The 19,161-nt window shown below is 35.5% G+C and overlaps 1 protein-coding gene across 2 annotated transcripts; it reads left to right on the top strand.

The window, feature by feature from the left end:
- Nucleotides 1-13,400: 13,400 nt before the first annotated feature.
- Nucleotides 13,401-17,789, top strand: LOC126725714 (protein FAR1-RELATED SEQUENCE 6-like). 2 transcript variants are annotated; one of them, XM_050430573.1, is made up of 2 exons: nucleotides 13,401-13,604; nucleotides 15,618-17,789. In XM_050430573.1, exon 2 carries the CDS (start codon nucleotides 15,618-15,620, stop codon nucleotides 17,622-17,624), a length of 2,007 nt encoding a protein of 668 aa, XP_050286530.1. In that variant the 5' UTR covers nucleotides 13,401-13,604; the 3' UTR covers nucleotides 17,625-17,789. The 2 variants fall into 2 exon arrangements, with proteins under 2 accessions (XP_050286530.1, XP_050286529.1); XM_050430572.1 differs by having other exon boundaries at nucleotides 13,402-13,604; nucleotides 15,601-17,789.
- The last annotated feature ends 1,372 nt before the right edge of the window (nucleotides 17,790-19,161 follow it).

Raw genomic sequence — 19,161 nt, 5'->3', positions numbered from 1 at the left:
GAAAGTGCTACTCATTAAAGCTCGACAGCTAGCATCTATCGAGATTTAAAGAGAGCTGTTTCAACTCGAGGCTCGACAGCTGCTCGACAAATAGGTATCTGTCGAGGTTTATGAAAAACAGATTTCTTAGTTATGTTTTCATCTAATCCGTGAGTATGTATTTGGGCTTTCTTTTCTCACAACCCTAAACATATATAAGGATTATTTTAAGGACCATAAAAGGTTATGCACAATTGCACAAAAGCAAATTGCACAAGTGTGAAGAAGAGTGTAATCAGAAACATAGTTTGCCCTAGTTCTTCATTCTCTTCAAGAAGCTGCTGTGTTTTGTACACCATAGGGTTTTGTGACCAAGCAACTTCACGATCTTCATTGTGTGATGAACAAAAGAACTTTGTAGCCAACAACCTTCTCCACTTGGTGATTAAAGTCGCGTATTGGGATCCGCGCAATTGGTTAGTCACATACTGGGAGCCATGCATTGAAAGGAGAGATTCTTATTACAGAACAAGTCTATTTTGGGGAAAGGGTTCAACTGTAGATTGGTATAAGGTACTGAGATTCCTTTACTTGTAACTCCTTGTTTTGATAATAGTAAATTCTCGGGAGTGGTGACCTTAAAATCACTCGGTGGGGTTTTTGCCGTGTAGGTTTTCCCCATTCATAAACAAATCACCATCTCGATTTAATTTCCGCTGCATACATAGTTTAATTGGTGATTTGTTTGTGCTACCACGCACTTTGCATGTTAATTTGATTAATTAATCAATTAATTTATCACAATGGGTAAATACGTTTTTGGCCTATCAAGTGGTATTAAAGCAGGCACACTCTAATTAGAGTTAATCTTTTCTATGTGATCCATTGACTCCTGTTTGTCATGGATAGAGGATAGTCTCTCATTATACCTCCTTTATTTGATGGCACTAATTATGCATACTGAAAAGTACGCATTAAAGCTTTCTTACAATCTTTAAATGAGAAAGTGTGGCAAGCTATTAAGATAGGCTAAACCAAGCCAAAGCACCGGCCGATTGGGATGATGCTAAGATCAAGGAGGCAAACTTCAACCGTAGGGCATTGAATGCTTTGTTTAGTGCAGTCATTAATGAGGAATTCAAGAAGAAATCCTCTACTGAAATTGCAAAGGAAGCATGGACCATTTTCCAGACAACCTATGAAGGAACCAAGGCTGTCAAAGAATCGAAGCTTCGGAGGCTCACTACTAGCTTCGAAGAGATTAAGATGGAGGAGGATGAGTCGTTTGATGAGTTCTATGCCAAGCTCAAGGACATAGTGAACTCAGCTTTTAATCTTAGGGAAACCATTTCTGAACCCAAGATTGTGAGAAAGATGTTCAGATCTCTACTCGAGAGATTCCATGCCAAGATCACCGCGATTGAGGAATCAAAGGATATTGACAAAATTCCTTTGACAAAGTTGGTTGGAAATCTACGGACCTATGAGTTGGGTTTGACAAGGATCGGGAAATCGAGTAAGAGCATGGCATTGAAGGCCAAGAGCAATGATACTGATGAGTCTTCTTATGATGAAGATTCTAAGATGAAATCCTATATCACCAAGCAATTCAAGAAGTTCATGAAGAATGTCAATGCAAAGGGCTTCGACAAGGACTGTAGACAGTTGAGTTCTTCTCAGTCTAAAAGCCAAGACAAAGGGAAGAAGGACACTAGGGATGGCGGTCAGTACACTGTTCCCTCAGGACCAAAGTGCTTTGCGTGTTAAGGTTTTAGTCATATGAAACAAGAATGCCCTACATATCTCAAGACCACTGGGAAGAGCAAGGCACTCACTGCTACGTTGAGTGACACTAAGCCTAAGGATGATTCCGACAATGAGAATGACAGAATCCTGAATGTCTTCATTGCCATTATCAATCCTACTGATAGGGTTGTTGAAGATATGGATGAAGAAAAGGAATTGGTGGAGTCTAAGTTTGAGAAGATGGATGAACAAGATGACATTCACACAGCCTATGCAAAGTTATACAAGGTCTCAGAAAAGCATGAGAAGTTATATAAGTTGACCACCAAGAAGCTTAGTGATGTGGAGCTGGAGCGAGAAGAAATCTCTACAAAGTTTGATGAAACCAATTAGACTATTGGAGCACTAAGGTTTGAGAATAACTTCTTCGCTGAGAAGATCAAAAAGCTTGAGGCAAAACTATTCCAAGTCGGAGCTCAGCTGGAAAGAACTTTAAGTGCTAAGCTCGATGAGATACTAAGTCTTCAGAAATCTGCTTCTGATCGAACCGGTCTAGGGTATGATTTCTCTTCTCCTAATATTGCTTCTACTAGTACTACTGTTTTTGTTCCTCCTGCTAATAATTTTGAAATTGAGAACACTAATGTCAAACTGACTTAGCTAGTGAGAACATAGACAAAGATAAATCTATCTTAGGAGCACCCCCTAAGCAAGATAAGAAAGAAGTTAAAAACCCTAGGGCTAAGAAGGGAAACTCTCAAAAGCCAAAACAGAAAAAGCAGCATTTCTATCATCACTGTGAAGCAGCTGGACATACTCGACCTAATTGCTACAAGTGGTTAACCACTCAAAAGAGCAATAGCATGATCGCGTCGGGAGATCAGAATCAACTTCCATCCTCTTTCACTCCTCTTAAAGACCTTCTCAAAGCCCTCATATTCTTTTCAAACTTGAACAGTTTCAATTCTTCCCCTTACCTCCGGTTCAAGGATCCACTCAAAGGAAAGGCTCTTCCAAAGTGTGGAAGGAAAATGGCACAAAGTGATTCTGTCACTTTTTCTCTCTCCCTTTCGTTTTATTTTTTATTTTTTGTTTTGCATTACTTGTGTGTTTTGCTTTATTGTTTTGAGTCAATCTTGTTTTATGCATTGCTTTGTTTAATTTGTTTTTCTTTTTATTTGTGGTTTATTTTGTTTTTCATATAAAAATAAAAATAAAAATTGAAAAATACAAAAATAATGTGTGTATGTGTACATTGGTACTTGTTTACCTTGGATGGCTATTGAAACAAAGTTTTCTAAACTTTGTATTTTTTGTAATTTAGATGAGCATCTCTATGCACAACTAAGTAAGTGAGTTTTGTGGCTCGTGTTTGTGATGAGTAAAATTAAGTGATCTCTTATACTTAACACTCGTATCACTCTTTTTGACGGGAAGGACTAGAAAATCCTAAGAAAAATGCATAAATAACCATATCATCACTGTTGCCCGCCAATCATGAAATAACATTTGTATGCTTCGGCATAGCAAAAGTGGAATGTCAAAATGCTTAATATAATAGGGTATTTCTTTTCTCTCTCTTATATGCCCATGTATGATTTGCTCAAAAAGAAAAATATGCAAAGAAAATAACAAGCAAAAAGAATAAAAATGCTTTATATATGATTGCAAGCATGTATTCTAGGAGATGTGGGAGTTATAGAATGTACCTCGAAGGTGATAATCCCCATCAATCAGTTATGATTGTGTGTGAGTTAAAGTGATTTTCTCATATCTCAAATCGTCATAACATGTAGACGCTTATGCAATCTTACGATATTTTTCACACACAACATGCAATACTCTTTGCTAATCTTGATACATGTGCAGATACAATGTGATTTAACCATCACAAGGTTTATATGTGTTAATGTATGCTCATTAAACTGTCTTAACTTATTTTTAAAATATAAAATTGGTTAGACTTGGTTAGTGTGTGTGTGTGTGTGTGTGTGTGTGTGTGTTTTGGGATCTATGTGCTTAACATTTTTCTTGTTGAGAGATGATTTTGAGAGATCAAAATGATGTTTGGATCTTTGGTTGAGTTGCATGTTTGATTGCATTCATGTCTACATTTTTCCCTTCTTGAAAAACTATTTTTATGGCAATCTCAATAACTCCTTAACACCTCTCAATACCTAGCTTATCTATCGAGCTCTTCAGTTGCTTGTAATCGCAATCTCGACTACTCTTGATAGCTAGGTGGATCGATCAAGAAACTTTCTATCCCCTTGACAGCTACCTCGATCCATTGAGCTTCTTTATGAAGAATAATATTGTTTAATCCTCGATAGATCCTTGATAGCTGGCTCGACAGCTAGGAGACGTGTTTCAAATCTTGATAGCTCCTCGATACATCTCGATCGATCGAGCTTTATGAGGTTTCTATATATATGTGCATCGATGTTTCTGATCTCATTTCTTCGATCTCTCTCGACAATTTCTCATCTCTCTCACTCCCAAACACTCTCAACTTAACCATTTCATCTTCCCTACTCTTTCCTTGATTGGTTGCTTGCATTTTCATAGATATGATCTCTTTTCTTGTCTTTCATCATACATGTTCATGCATTCTGACCTAGGTTTTGGGATATTTTTTAAAATTTGGGGTTTTTCGAAATTGATGAAGTTTTGGTGAAATTTTTGGGTTAGGTTATGCTTATGTGATCTTAAAACTTCATGCATTGCATCTCATGTGCATTATAACTATATTTTCATGCATTTAGATATGTGTTATATATGTTAAACTGATTGTGTGCTGGTAGGATTAAATTGGGTTGAGCCTATGATGCAATTACTATTGCATATCACATGCTAATGCATTTTCATGCATACATCCTTTACATTCTATATATTCTTATATATTTGAACTGTTTTGGGACTTTTCTAAGTGTTTCTTTCTCTCCCCCCCCCCCCTCACTCTCTAGTTTACGTTAGTGCATCATGGCACCAAAACGTAAGTCTATTCCATCTCGGAACCCTCTTTGTTTTGGGGCATCCACCTCTTCTTCTGATCCTACTCCCTCACACATCTGGTTTTGGGATGAAAAGGCCGAAACGGACTTCTTTGATAACTTCTCTAGATGAGACGTTCATTCGAAACGCTAAGTCATTTTGTCAAACTTCTATGACATTGACCTTCCCACTGTCATCCATAATAGGGAATGGGAGTCATTATGTGACGTCCTGATCACCTGTCCATCCGTGCTGATCCAAGAGTTTTACTCCTACATGCATGGATTTGATTATTCAGTGCCTCTTTTTGTTACTCGCGTTGAGGTACGCACATAGTGGTCACATCATATATTGAATCTGATGTGCTCCGTGTCTTGAAGGTAGAGCATCCTGACTACCCCGGTTGTGATCATCTTAAGACTATGTCTAAAGACGAACTTATATCTACTTTTTATAAGCATCCTTTTGATTGGGGTGACCATTAGTTCACTCCTTGTTCGGCCTTTGCTAAAGGCCCTCATTTTCTTAACATGGTTATGACCTTTATTTTGTATCATCTTTCTCGTTATAACTCTATTACTGAGCCCCGTGCTCGATTTTTTCTTTCTTTGTTAGAGCATCTTACTATAGATTTTCCCTCTCATTGCATTCTTTCTATCATTGATGCACATACGGATACGGCGCTCTTACCCTTTGTCACTCGTGACAAAAAGGGGGAGTAGTTTTGGATATGAGAGTAGTCATACTTAGGGGGAGAGTTAGTATAGGAGATTTTTGTTAGTGGGAGTGTGTACTTTGAGGGATTTAGTGATTATTAGATGTATTTTCTTCTTTTCTCTTTATTTCAGATACATTACATCTTGTATATTGGTCTTGTGACCATTTTGACATACATTGTACTTATATTCTTTATATATTGATGTATGTTTTTCACCTACCCTTACATGTGTTGTTTCTTTTCTCTCTTTATGCACATGCTTCTTATAACTTGTATGCAATATATTATTTCTGTTTCACACTAAGATGCCTTGATGAGTTTTGTTTAAAGTGTTTCAGAAATACAGGTTGTCAAAGTCTACTTGCCATAAACTCTTTTCTTGCAAAGTTTTTCAAGAGTCTATGTTAGGATAGATTTTATTGTATTCAAAAGTGAGTATAAGTTGAGTGATTTATGACTTCTCTCATATGTTTATTTGTTTGTTGTGGTTTTGTCACGGATTGCCAAAGGAGGAGATTGTTAGGACATATGTGTTTCACTTGTTAGGAACATATGTCACTATTTTATGTAATTCGCTAATCTTTTGACAAAATGCACTTTACTTATAATTGGGTAAATATAGGATGTGTTTAATACTTCAAGAAACAAGGTTTCAAGTTCAAGTGTTAAAATCATGCAAATTTGTCCAAAAATCAAGTGTGAAAGTGCTGCTCATTAAAGCTCGATAGCTAGCATCTATCGAGATTTAAAAAGAGATGTTTCAGCCCGAGTCTCAACAGCTGCTCGATAGATAGGTATCTATCGAGGTTTATTAAAAATAGATTTTTCAGTTCTGTTTTCATCCAATCCGTGAGTATATGTTTGGGCTTTCTTTTCTCACAACCCTAAATATATATAAGGATTATTTTAAATGCCGTAAAAGGTTACGCACAATTGCACAAGTGTAAAGAAGAGTGTAACCGGAAACCTAGTTTACCCTAGTTCTTCATTCTCTTCAAGAAGTTGCTGTGTTTTGTACACCATAGGGTTTTGTGACCAAGAAACTTCATGTTTTTCATTGTGTGATGAATAGAAGGACTTTGCAGCCAACAACCTTCTCTAGTTGGTGATTGAAGTCGCGTATTGGGATCCACGCAATTAGTTAGTCATGTACTAGGAGCCGTGCATTGAAATGAGAGATTGTCACTACAGAACAAGTCCAATTAGGTATTGGGGTAAGGGTTCAATTGTAGGTTGGTATAGGGTACTGGGATTCCTTTACTTGTAACCGCTTGTTTTGATAATAGTGGATTTTTAGGAGTAGTGACCTTAAAATCACCCGATGGAGTTTTTGCCGTGTAGGTTTTCCCCATTCTTAAACAAATCACCATGTCAATTTAATTTCCGCTACATACTTAGTTTAATTGGTGATTCGTTTGTGCTTACACGTGCTTTGCATGTTCATTTGATTAATTAATAAACTTGTCTAATTAATCAATTAATTTATCACAAGGGGTCAATACGTTTTTGGCCTATCAACTTAGATGCCTTTATTCCTAATGAAGTCTCATAAAAATTTATTGATGTGATTATCACCATGGCTTAGGATGCTATGGCTACTCCCATGTCATTTTGATATTCACTACTTCATATGCCATTATAAAGATCAACCAATCCTAATATTGATCATGTCAATTAAAATAAACCATAATATGAAATTTAAAGACAAGTATAAGAAACTGTAAATACACTAAAAATATCATATATTTTAACAATGTAATGATCAAATTTTCATATATAGTCTCAAACTTTATAAAATCATTGCAACGCTATATGCAAGTCAGAAAGGATAAGTTCTACTAGCCCAAACCATGTTTCATTTCTATCAAAGAAACATAATAATCTATATGCAAGAAGTTATCATGACAGATGTCCACTTTCATGAGAAGCTTAAATTTGAAAATCCATGATCTTCATAGAAACATTCAGTCAATGCCAAACGCAAAAGGGATAATTTTTCATAGATAGTTGCCTATATTTGAAAACTATCCCATATTAAAGCCATCCAGCCCAAATGATGGTATATGCTATCTCAGTGATAAGTTTCAATACTATATGCTATGACCCATACATGAGATACATGGCATAAAACTTAACATTATTCCATGTCTCTTAAAACTGAGTTTGCTAACATTTGCTAAAAGGCCAAATTTTGATGGCATAGTTAATTTAGCTGAAAAGTCCCAACACAAAAGAATATGCAATGCAAATACTTTATATCCTTAAATCCATATGTGCATCGGAAATTTAGCCAAATCATTGGAAAACCTATGATTGAAAAATTATTAAACAACATAGCATGAAGGAGGCTCTGATACCAAATGTAAGACAAAATTTAGACTATGCAACGAAAACAAAACAAGCATAAACATACTTCGAGCTGTAGTTGTTTAAGTATTTGGAGAAAAGAAGACTCATTATATGATGATAGTGTTTATAAAAGGTGTCTTCTAGTCTATGACCTTTACCTTACATATATCCTTTTGATGGAGACAAGCTATATATATAGGCTAGACTAGGGACCCTTTTAAATTAAGATTTATTCCATAACCTCCTACCATCAAGGAGTTGTAACTTCAAGGTGCTTATTAACCAAAGAGGTTATACCAATTGAGAATTACTTAGAAATTGTTATTCACCATAACGTCTTTCACAAATAAAATCCTTAAGACATGAGTTTTCATTTATCATTTAAATATGGGCCACATAAAGTTTTCTTAAAATCTTACATAGAGATCATAAAGATTTGAGCTTTAGCTAATGTCATGCTGCTAATGAAAATGAATTTATGAAAATTTATATCTATATATATATATAAATTTCTAAGCCATAGCTATTGGGATATTAATGTGCATTATACCATGGTGTTAATTACTCTTACTCAATAAATTTTCTTTTCTTTACAAGTGTGTACATAGTGCGCTATGTGCGGCACACACTAATCTTTATTTATAGTGAGAGGTGGTGGATTATATTTTTCCACCCTACCTTTGATCTGATGAATTTTTGCATATATAAAATGTGGTTTTTGCCATTCATGATGTTTGGAGAATCCCTAGCATTTTCTTTTATTTTCTTTTTGCATATATATTTCTCCATTGTTTCACATTTCTAAACATGCTGGAGGGGAAATCACCAATGGAGGTAGATTTTTAGAATTGGTTCTTTAATTTTTTTTTTTTTTTTAAATGTAATTGTGCTTCTTTGCTTCCTTAAATAATTGCTAAGAGACTTGTCCAAAAATAATGCTACACAGATCTTAGTGTATATTCTTTCAGTTTGAGCTGTGTGTTCACTATACATTATTAACTTTTATTTTTTATTTTCCCTTTCTAGTTGATTTTGTGAAATACTTTAGGAGTGGAGACTAGAAATATCATCAAGATTGTGAAATAGAATACTCCCAGGATAATGTGTTGAATGTTCATATTGGTCAAGAAATTTCTGAACCCATTGTTGGGGAAGAGAAGAATTACACCGAGAATGCAGTAACTTTAGTAACATTCCCTGATGATATGGATATAGATCCAAAAAAATTTAATTTGCAGAGCCTTGATTAGATACATACTATAGGTAGAAACGTTGTAGATTCTTATTGTAATGCAGATTCGAAGGGAGCAAATCTCTCATCTGAAGTTTCAACTATATATCTTGCCATGAAAAATTCTAAGCTTGAATGCATTGATAAGCTCGGTCAAGATTCTATGTCAGTTGATGTATATGTGGAGGATGATCAATATGAGGAATTTGATGACTTTGATCCTTATTTTTTCATAAAAAAACTTACCAGACTTGTCAGCTGTTGTCCCAACCTTTCGGCCCATGCTGCTACCAAAACAAACACGGAGTTGCCCTCCTACTACACTTGTTTTGGACTTGGATGGTAAGAAAATTGAAAAAGTTATATATAATATGTTACTTTCATTATTATTTTCATGTTGAGTCTTGTAGTGTGTATTTTTAGTTTTCATTATTTTTAGGTTTCTACCATTTATCTCCCATTAAGTGATGGATGGAACATCAATAAGCAGCAACTACTTCTAGTTTCTTGCAATATGATGTTTGATCAGGTTGATGTTTAGAAGTGAACTACAGTAGCCAATCAGCCTTATTTTCACAACCCACCTTGTTCCTGTAATATTTTACTATTTTTATTGGTCCACTTTTTTGTGTGGACATATTGACATTAATGGGTTCAGTTATGCTTAATGTCAGTTTATGGTTGGGTGAGGCTGTTTAGCTAATCATCATGCTTAATAAAATTCTTGCTTATTAGAAAAAAAAAAAAAAAAAAAAGTGATTCCAAGTTTTGGTTGTTTGTTTATAAAATTTCATCTTTGGTTTTTATATGAAGTTTTGTCATGTGTCAAATGCACACAAATGAAGAACCTTATAGATGTCAAAGGCCTGATGGTGAAACCAGTTCTATAGTAGGTGCATCAATTGCCACTTCAGTGCAGCTCAGGCTGCAACACAATGCAGCAAATAGTGCACCAGGGCAGCACAAGCATGCATCAAAACAAGCAAAGCAATCTGATGATACAACAACAAGTGCCAGAGTAAAAAATATAAAGATTGAAGAGTTGACTGATTGTCAAAGAATTGAATCTTGTATTACACAGCTGAAGAAAATCAAGAATAGTACAAATGCATCTAAACCACAGAATAGAGGTGTAGCATAGTTAGAGCTGTACTGAGAACTACATGTAGTTTTTTATATAACTAAAGCTAGATTAGTGGCTCACGTGTGTGTCTATTAAGTCTGCTAGTGTGTGTTCACACGTGTAGAATTTAGTTAAGTTAGTTACAACTCTGTTTTAGGTCTTTTAGTATATATATGTATAGATTACTTCAATTAATGATATATTTTCTCATTTCAATCACAAATTCAATTTCTTATATGGTATCAAAGCAAAATTCTAAACACTTCTATTTCTAGGGTTTCTCAAATCAATTTTGGGAATTTTCTCATTTTCTCATCCACCATTATCATCTTCTTCGAGCTTTTCTTATTCACTTCGAGCTTTTCTCATCCACCATTGTTATGCTCTACAAGCTTTTCAAGCTTTCTCAATGGCAGAAATAGCAACAGCTAATGCTTCCACTATAGAGGCTTCATCTTCTTCACAAGATTCGTATAATCTTAGTGATCCTCTGTTCTTGCATCTTGTAGAAAATCCAAGAGCAATTCTCACTTCTCAATCATTAATTGGGGGAGAAAATTATCTTGCTTGGGCAAGATCAATGAGAAAATCTTTGATTGCCAAGAACAAGCTTGGATTTATCAATGGATCTTTAACCATCTCCTCACTATTGGTGAATTCACCAATAGCTACTCAAGCATGGGTTCGTGCTAACAATATGGTGGGCACTTGGATCATCAATTCTGTCTCACCAAAGCTCCAAGCTAGTATTATCTATAGAGATACTGCTTTAGAGATTTGGACTAATCTTCGAGATACTTTCAGTCAAGGGAATGGAATCAAAGTCTTCAATATCCAAAAACAAATTGCTGAGATTCATCAGGGAGAGCAATCATTCACTGATTACTTCGCCCAACTCAAGGTTTTGTGGGATCAATTACAAAATTTGAGTCCATTTTCTCAATGTACTTGTGGTTAGTGTGTGTGGCATCAATCAAAGGTTGAAGAATCTTCAAGCTAAGGAGTCCACCATAAAGTTTCTCATGGGAGTAAATGATGCTTTCTCTCAAGTAAGAACTCAAATCTTGTTGATGGATCCTTTGCCTTTGGTCAATAAGGCTCACTCCTTGTTCATCCAAGAAGAAATGCAAAGGTCTGTGACCAACCTTGTTAGAGTTGAATAAACTATTTTGGCTACCAAAAGTTCAGGCAATAATTTCAAGGGGAAAGAGAGACCTGTATGTACTCATTGTGGCAAAATGGATCATACTGTGGACAAATGCTACAAGCTACATGGATTTCCACCAAGTTTCAAGTTCAAGAACAACAAAAATGCCACTGCTCATCAAGTCTCCTATAATCTTGAGTTGATTCAAGGCAATCAGTCCAATGGAGTTCATGATTTTGCTTCAATCATGCCTACTTCTCAAGCTCCTACTTTCACTCATGATCAATACTAGCAACTTCTGACCTTGATTGGTTCTTGTTCTACTTCACAATCCACAACAGGTTAGGCCTCTCATGTAGCCAATTCTGTGACTTGTACATCTAATGTTGTTGCAGGTAATTTTACTAACCTTAAGCACTTAGTCTTCTCTGCTAAGATAATAAATAGGAGAGCTTATGATTTCAACACATGGGTTATTAATATTGGTGCTAGTGATAATAGTGTGTTCTATGAAATTGTTGACTTTCTATACTGAAATTTCACATACCATGGTTGAATTACCTAATGGGGAGGCTGCTGTTGTCACACATATTGGAACCATACACCTATCTTCTCACATTACCCTTACCAATGTACTTTGTGTACCTTCTTTCACCTTTAACCTACTATCTGTCAGTGCTTTGACTAAAACTCAACTCATATGTCTTGTTTTTCTATCCAAATTTTGTTTTATACAGGACCTTACATGTTGGAGCACAATTGGAATGGGCCAAATGCATGACGGCTTGTATCTGTTGCAAGATTCTAGCTTGGATCTAGCTACTACTTCTCTTGCTGATTTTATTTCCAAGTAGTCTTTCAAGTCTTTTTCTGCTACTTGTTCATCTAATCCCTTCAGCAATCTATTTTCCCTTTGGCATTCAAGGCTTGGACATCCCTCTGATGTGAAGGTTTAGTCCTTAAGCCACGTGTTTCCTTTTCTCAAGAATTGCTGTAATAAAACTTATACAGTTTGTCCTTTAGCAAAATAGAAAAGGATTCCTTTTCCTTTCAATAATAATAAATGTTCTCATCCTTTTGATCTTGTTCATATGGATGTTTAGGGCCCTTTTTCTGTTTTGACTTCTGATGGCTATAAATACTTCCTTACTATTGTTGATGATGCATCTAGAGCTACTTGGATTTTCTTGTTAAAAGCAAAATCTAATGTTAAACCATTTCTTGGCTAAAATGATAACACACAAGCCCAACAAATTTGTGGTGGGGTAGATGGACTATTAGTTAGTAGAGTAGTTTTTTAGATTTGATTTTTTTTTTAATTATAAAAAAAGAGCTTGTGATGGAAATTCCATTTGAGTTCTTGTGGCTATCAATCTCTCGCTTCCCTTCTCTCTCTTCGTTGTGCCTTTGTTAAACAAATATAGATTGTTTTTAATCTAGTCAATATGATTTTTCAATTTCATCTAACGTGGAAATTATTTTTTTGTAATTATAAACATGCCACATCATTTAAAAAAAATACTAAGTCATTGTTCCATTAGCCACGTAAGTAACACCATTAACAGCAGTTAGTAAAAGGACCAATACAACTCAGTTTTAAAACTTAAGGGACTAATTGTGCTCGCTTCAAACTTAAGGGACCAATTGCGCACACAGCGTAAACTTAAGGGACCAATAGTGTAGTTTCACCTAAAAAAAATAATCTCTTAACTTCCCTTATTTAACTTGCTGTAAAATAGAATTATTTTACAAAAAATTTTAGTGGGAAACAATTTCTAAAAATAAGCCATATTTTTTTCTATTGCCTAAAAATAATTTTCTTTTAACTCATTTTTTTTAATGCTACTAAACACTAGAAAACACATAAATCTATCATTACTCAGTTTTCTATAAATACTCTACATAAGTGCTTCTAAAGAGTGAGAGTAATGACCAATATTCAAGTGGAGCTTCATATGTATAAACTTAAAGGCCTGTTTGGTAGCCTTACTCAAACACAAAACTATACATTTTAAACAATATAACACATATTTTCACGTACTTTTTCACTAACACATATAAAAAAAACAATCAAACAACAATACTCAAACTAACTCACCAAACACTCAAACAGCCCTAAATTAGGCTGGATAGATCACAGTTTCTGAAAGCCACTCAGTCAGGGGCATTTCTGATATTACCCCAAAAATCACAGTTCAGTTGGTAAAGACTAGAGAGTAGAGAGTAAAGAGCGAACTGTGAGAGCAGAGCACTGTGTAACCCACGCGCCCCTGTTGCGCTTCCACTAACTCTACTCTCCGGCGATAACTCCGATCAGGTAACTCCCGGAAACCAAACAATTCCCAACTCAAATTCTATTTTTTCAATTTTTCTTACTCTCCGTTTGTTTCCCGAGAAAAATGTCCAATCTTTTTATACTTTGTCTAAAAATAATTGTTTGGCTGTCTAAGTTTTGACAGCTCAGCTCTACTAATCCGAATTATCGTTTTTTGTTGTTGTTGTTTATTATTAGAAATCAAATTTGTTTGGCTGCGGAGAAAAAAAAAATACTGATTTCATTGATTCATGTGTGTGTGTGTGTGTGTGTGTAATTTGGAAGGATTTGCTATGTAGAACCTAATGCTAGAGAATGAAATGAGTTTAGTTCTAATTTTGGGTCTTCAAAATGAGCAGTGAAATGAAATTCGGGCGAATTGGTATCATAAAACGCAAGTTTTTGGCACAATTGTAAAGAGTTGTTATATGCTACAAACAAACCTTTAGGTAGCTGAGTGTTAATGTGATCATTGTCTTTAGCAAATAGCGATTGCAGAGAGTAAACCATAGAGAAAATGATAGGTGCAGCTCAATCTTTCTTTTGGATAGGATATGAGAGAAGGTTTCTGCTTGAAAAGAAAATGGGGTCTGGTTTTAAATGGAGGAGTTGGAATAGAAAGCTACTTTTTTTTTTGTTAGCAATAGTGTAGGTTGTAAGATTAAAGATGAAGCTGAAGTTTGTTTAGGACACGAGTTTGCAGGAATTTTCCCAAGGAAATTTATCTCTCATACTTTCTCGTCTTTTCTTTTCCATGACTGGTATAATTGTGTATGCTACTTGCAGCAAACTTGTAGACCACCTAAAAAGGAATATTTTACTATTTGAACCATATATTGACATAAGAAGTCCAATGGGAGCAATACTTGAAACAGTAATCCCTAAAAAAAACTCCAATATTGAGATCGGTCACGTAAAAAAAAAAAAAAAATCCTTCCTAATTCATTAATTCGGGAGAAGATACTGAACTGTATTTGTATATGCTACAAAAATATGGGTCTTATCAGGGATTATTTCTGTTTGTGTGTGTGAGTGCGCATGTGTGTTTGTCACCTCTGATCTTGCATACATAGCCTATGAGGTTTAATTTGTTAGTTTGTGATGGACCATCCAAGATTTGGATGTGCCAAGCTGAAAATCCAACCTAAGAAGAGTGTTCTCAAGAATATTAATCTAGATGATATATATTAGCTATCTTTTGAATCTTTTAGTGAGCGAAATTGCTTGGCCTCTGGCCTTGGGTATGTCTTTAGGTGCAATCCAAGAGTCATGAAGCTTTTCTGGATGCATTCTAGAGAAGAATAGTAAATGGTATAAAGCTTAGAAAGGGATTTACATTGTCACCGGTGGAAGTATTAATTTCATGAGATCAATCCAATGCAGCATCCATATTCATAATCTGCCCATGTTCAAGGTTCTGGTCAAAGCTTCTGATTCTGTTAAGAAGCTTTTGATGGATTTCTTTGAAGGATTAGATACTAGTTTGGACTATACATTTTTACAAATTGTAATCTGGCATTGAGTGATGTGGAGAGAAAGTTGACAATTAAAATGGAGGAACTATTAATATTTTATTTTATAAACATGAGACAATTTGTGATTGATAAGATAGTTTATTTGATTAGTGTGGTGAGCATAATTTCCTGACAACATTCATGTGGTGAAATACTGAAATTTGATTTTATCTGTCAGTGCATATATAGGTGATTTTTTTTAGATACTGCCATGCACTGAGTGACAGTTGCATGACCTTAGAGTAGCTATCTAGTTAATATTAAAAAACTATAGTAGGACCATAATTTTTCTTCTAAAGTGTCCTTTAATCTACTAGATTTCATCCATTGAGAACTTGAAATAAATGTAGAGTCCTTTAAAAGATGTTGATTGGGTAACAAGTTCCTTATGATTCTCTCTTCTTTTTCTTATTTTCTGTCAATGTTTATATATTCTCTTGTTACCATTGTTGTTTCTATTATTAATGTTGTTTATGGTTCCTCAGTTCTTTTTCTCTTCTAGATGGATGAAGTTTCTCTTAACAGTGAACCAGTTGGTGATGATGACGCTGATGGATTTGAGATAGAAGGAGATTGTGCAATGACGGAATATGTTGGCCAAGCTGGAATAATTCAAGGAGAGAATCCCCTTCCTCCTGCTGTTGGGATGGAGTTTGAGTCTTACGAGGATGTGTATTACTTTTACAATTGTTATGCCAAGGATCAAGGATTTGGGGTTAGAGTAAGCAATACATGGTATAGAAAGAGTAAGGAAAGATACAGAGGAAAACTTAGCTGCAGTAGTGCAGGTTTTAAAAAGAAAAGTGAAGCAAACCGCCCGAGGCCAGAAACAAGAACTGGTTGTCCAGCAATGATAAAGTTCAGATTGATGGACTCCAAAAGGTGGAGAATTATTGAAGTGGAGGTTGAGCACAACCACTTGATCAGCCCAAAAAGTGGAAAATTTTATAAATCTCATAAGCACCTGGGTGTTGGAACCAAAAGAGCATTGCAGTTAGAAAGTGCTGAAGAAGCACAAAAAATTAGGCTTTTTCGGACAGTGGTTATTGATGCTGAGGATAATGAAAGTCTGGATGTTGATGAAGGAGTATTTGGGAGTAATGTTGACTTCTGCAATCAATTGAAGCTTAAAGTAGGAGATGCTCAAGCAGTACTTAATTACTTCACCCACATGCAATTAATTAATCCGAACTTCTTTTATGTGGTGGATCTCAATGAGAAAGGATGTTTGCGGAATTTGTTCTGGACAGATGCAAGAGCCAGGGTTGCATATGGCTATTTTGGTGATGTAGTTGCAATCGACACTACCTGCTTGACAAATAAATATGAGGTTCCCCTGGTTTCTTTTGTTGGAATGAATCACCATGGACAATCTGTGCTGTTGGGTTGTGGTTTACTTGTGGGTGAGACCATTGAATCATATACGTGGTTGTTCAGGGCATGGCTTACATGTATGTTAGGACGCCCCCCACAAGCTATTATTACTGACCAGTGTTCAACCTTACAAACGGCTGTTGCTGATGTTTTCCCAAGAGCTTCTCATTGCCTGTGCTTATCACATATCATGCAGAAAATTCCAGAAAAACTAGAAGGATTGTATGAATATGAAGCAATTATAGCAGCATTGAATAGAGCAGTTTATCATTCACTGAGGTCTGAGGAATTTGAAGCAGCCTGGGAAGATATGATGCAGCGTCATGGACTGAGGGATCAGAAATGGCTTCAAGTATTATATGAAGATCGGAAACGGTGGGTTCCAGTTTATTTGAAGGACACGTTTTTGGCTGGAATGTTTCCAATCCATCCAAGTGATGTTGTATCTTCATTCTTTGAAGGATATCTTGACAAACAGACTCCTTTGAAAGAGTTTTTAGATAAGTATGATCAGGCTCTGCAGACAAAGCATCACCTTGAAGAGTTAGCGGATATGAATTCAAGAAATTCAACTTATATGCTAAAATCAGGAAGTTATTTTGAGTTGCAGCTCTCAAAATTGTACACAAATGATGTATTAGAGATGTTCAAAAGGGAGGTGGAGGGGATGTACTCTTGTTTTAGCACTAGACAATTAAATGCTGATGGGCCAATCTTTACATACATTGTCAAGGATCAAGTTGAAGTAGAGAGAAACAGGAGGGAGGCAAGGGATTATGAGGTCTTCTATAATGCAACTGAAATGGAGGTCCTTTGTATTTGTGGTTTATTCAACTTTAAAGGTTATTTATGCAGGCATGCACTTTCTGTCCTTAACCAAAATGGCATGGAGGAGATCCCACCTCAATACATTCTATCACGGTGGAGAAAGGATATACCGCGCAATTATGTTCTTGATCACAGCTCCAATGGTATTGATGCTAATAATCCAGTTCATAGGTTTGATCATCTGTACAAATGTGTAGTGCAGGTTGTGGAGGAAGGGAGGAAGTCACAAGACCGTTACAAGTTCGCATTACAAGCATTGGATCAGATATTAAACAAGCTTCGTCTTGTGGACAAGCAGTCGATGTAGTTTATAAGATCAAAGTTCCCGATTTATGTAACTTGAAGTTTGTACATATTTTTTATGTAACTTGATCTCATTTGCTTTTAACTTCATTAATCACAGGAGGAAACATGTACAAAATGTTCAAAAATTCATCAGACAATGAGGCAAACTTCCCTTTTCTGTGTCAAATTTGGGGACTCAGTAGTCAACTCACAAAATTTGCTCTACAATTTTTGTTTATATTGTGGTATTCGTTACCATTTGAAAGAGTTTAATAATAACCCGCTAAGAAATGACAAAGAATATTCAATCTTCGCCATTCTTCTTTCCGCACTAGCATTAAGCATTGTTTTGGGGTTTTGAAAAAAACATTTATGTATGTTAGATGCACAACCTTTCTGGTCATTCCCAACTTCACAATCATATAATAGGAGTTGACCCTTTAGACTCAATTATGAGCAATGGACTTTGTGGTTGTCCACTTGCAAATGAAAGAACAAGTAGAAGAGTCCAACAATCACAAAGGGAAGTCCAAGAAGAAAATAGAGAACCGGTTCAAAAACGGGATGATATTTGTAATGTGGGAGGATTATAATGCTATGGAGTGATTTCATACTCTTTATATTAGTTGGTTGTGTAATGGATTTTTTTGGTTTCATATTTTCAAGACTTTTATGTTACAATTATTTTTGTTTGTCATGGACACCCCCGATTCATATTTTGTATTGAATATTATTTATATTCTTCTTTGATTTTGTCTCATTTTTCTTGTCAATATCATTGTAATAGAATTGCAATGGGACATAAAAAGGATACTCAGAAGGTCAAGGACACCAAGACCAACTTCAGGTGGTCACAACCAATGCAAAATTTATTACTTGAGATACTTGCAGATGAGGTTCTTCATGGAAATAAGCAATCCAACACATTTAAACATGCATCATATGCTAAAGTAGCTGAAGCAATTACTGAGAAATTTATGATTGAATGTACTCCAAAGCATGTGGAGCATCATTTTAAAACACTCAAAACCAATTAGAATACAATTGCATTACTTCGTAATAAGAAAAGCGGGTTTGGATGGATGATAAGAAAGTGTAACAAATAGGTCACCAGCGTGGTGCCAGCCGATGAACTACCGATGGTAAAGAGAGAGAGAGAGAGAGAGAGAGATAATGGAAAATTCTAGTTGATGGGAGTATTATTCTGATGATGCTTTACCTTTGGTTGGATGTGCCTTATATAGGCTTTTGTTCTCCTAGCTTCTGTTCTCCTAGCCGTTGGAAGCCTATAAATGGTGGTTTAATTCCCTGTCTAGGTAACGCCTCAACAGTTAATGTTGAGATATGGAGACCTCTGAGTTGTTATTCTCTTTACTTCGTCCAATTGTAATAGCTCAGTAATTAAAGGCTTCATTTATGGTTCCTTCCTCGTCCATGGTCATGTCTGGACAAGTAGGATTTCTTAACTCATCAGTATACCCTACTTTTTCCAAGGTCGAAACTCGAACTCTCAAAAGAGTGTTCTTTTAAGGTTCATATATCTAAACATGTTTATGAGA

The sequence above is a fragment of the Quercus robur genome, chromosome 5 (assembly GCF_932294415.1).
Source record: "Quercus robur chromosome 5, dhQueRobu3.1, whole genome shotgun sequence".
NCBI lineage: Eukaryota > Viridiplantae > Streptophyta > Magnoliopsida > Fagales > Fagaceae > Quercus > Quercus robur.
Note: the sequence above shows the minus strand (reverse complement) of the source record. Positions and strands in the feature narration are given on the sequence as shown.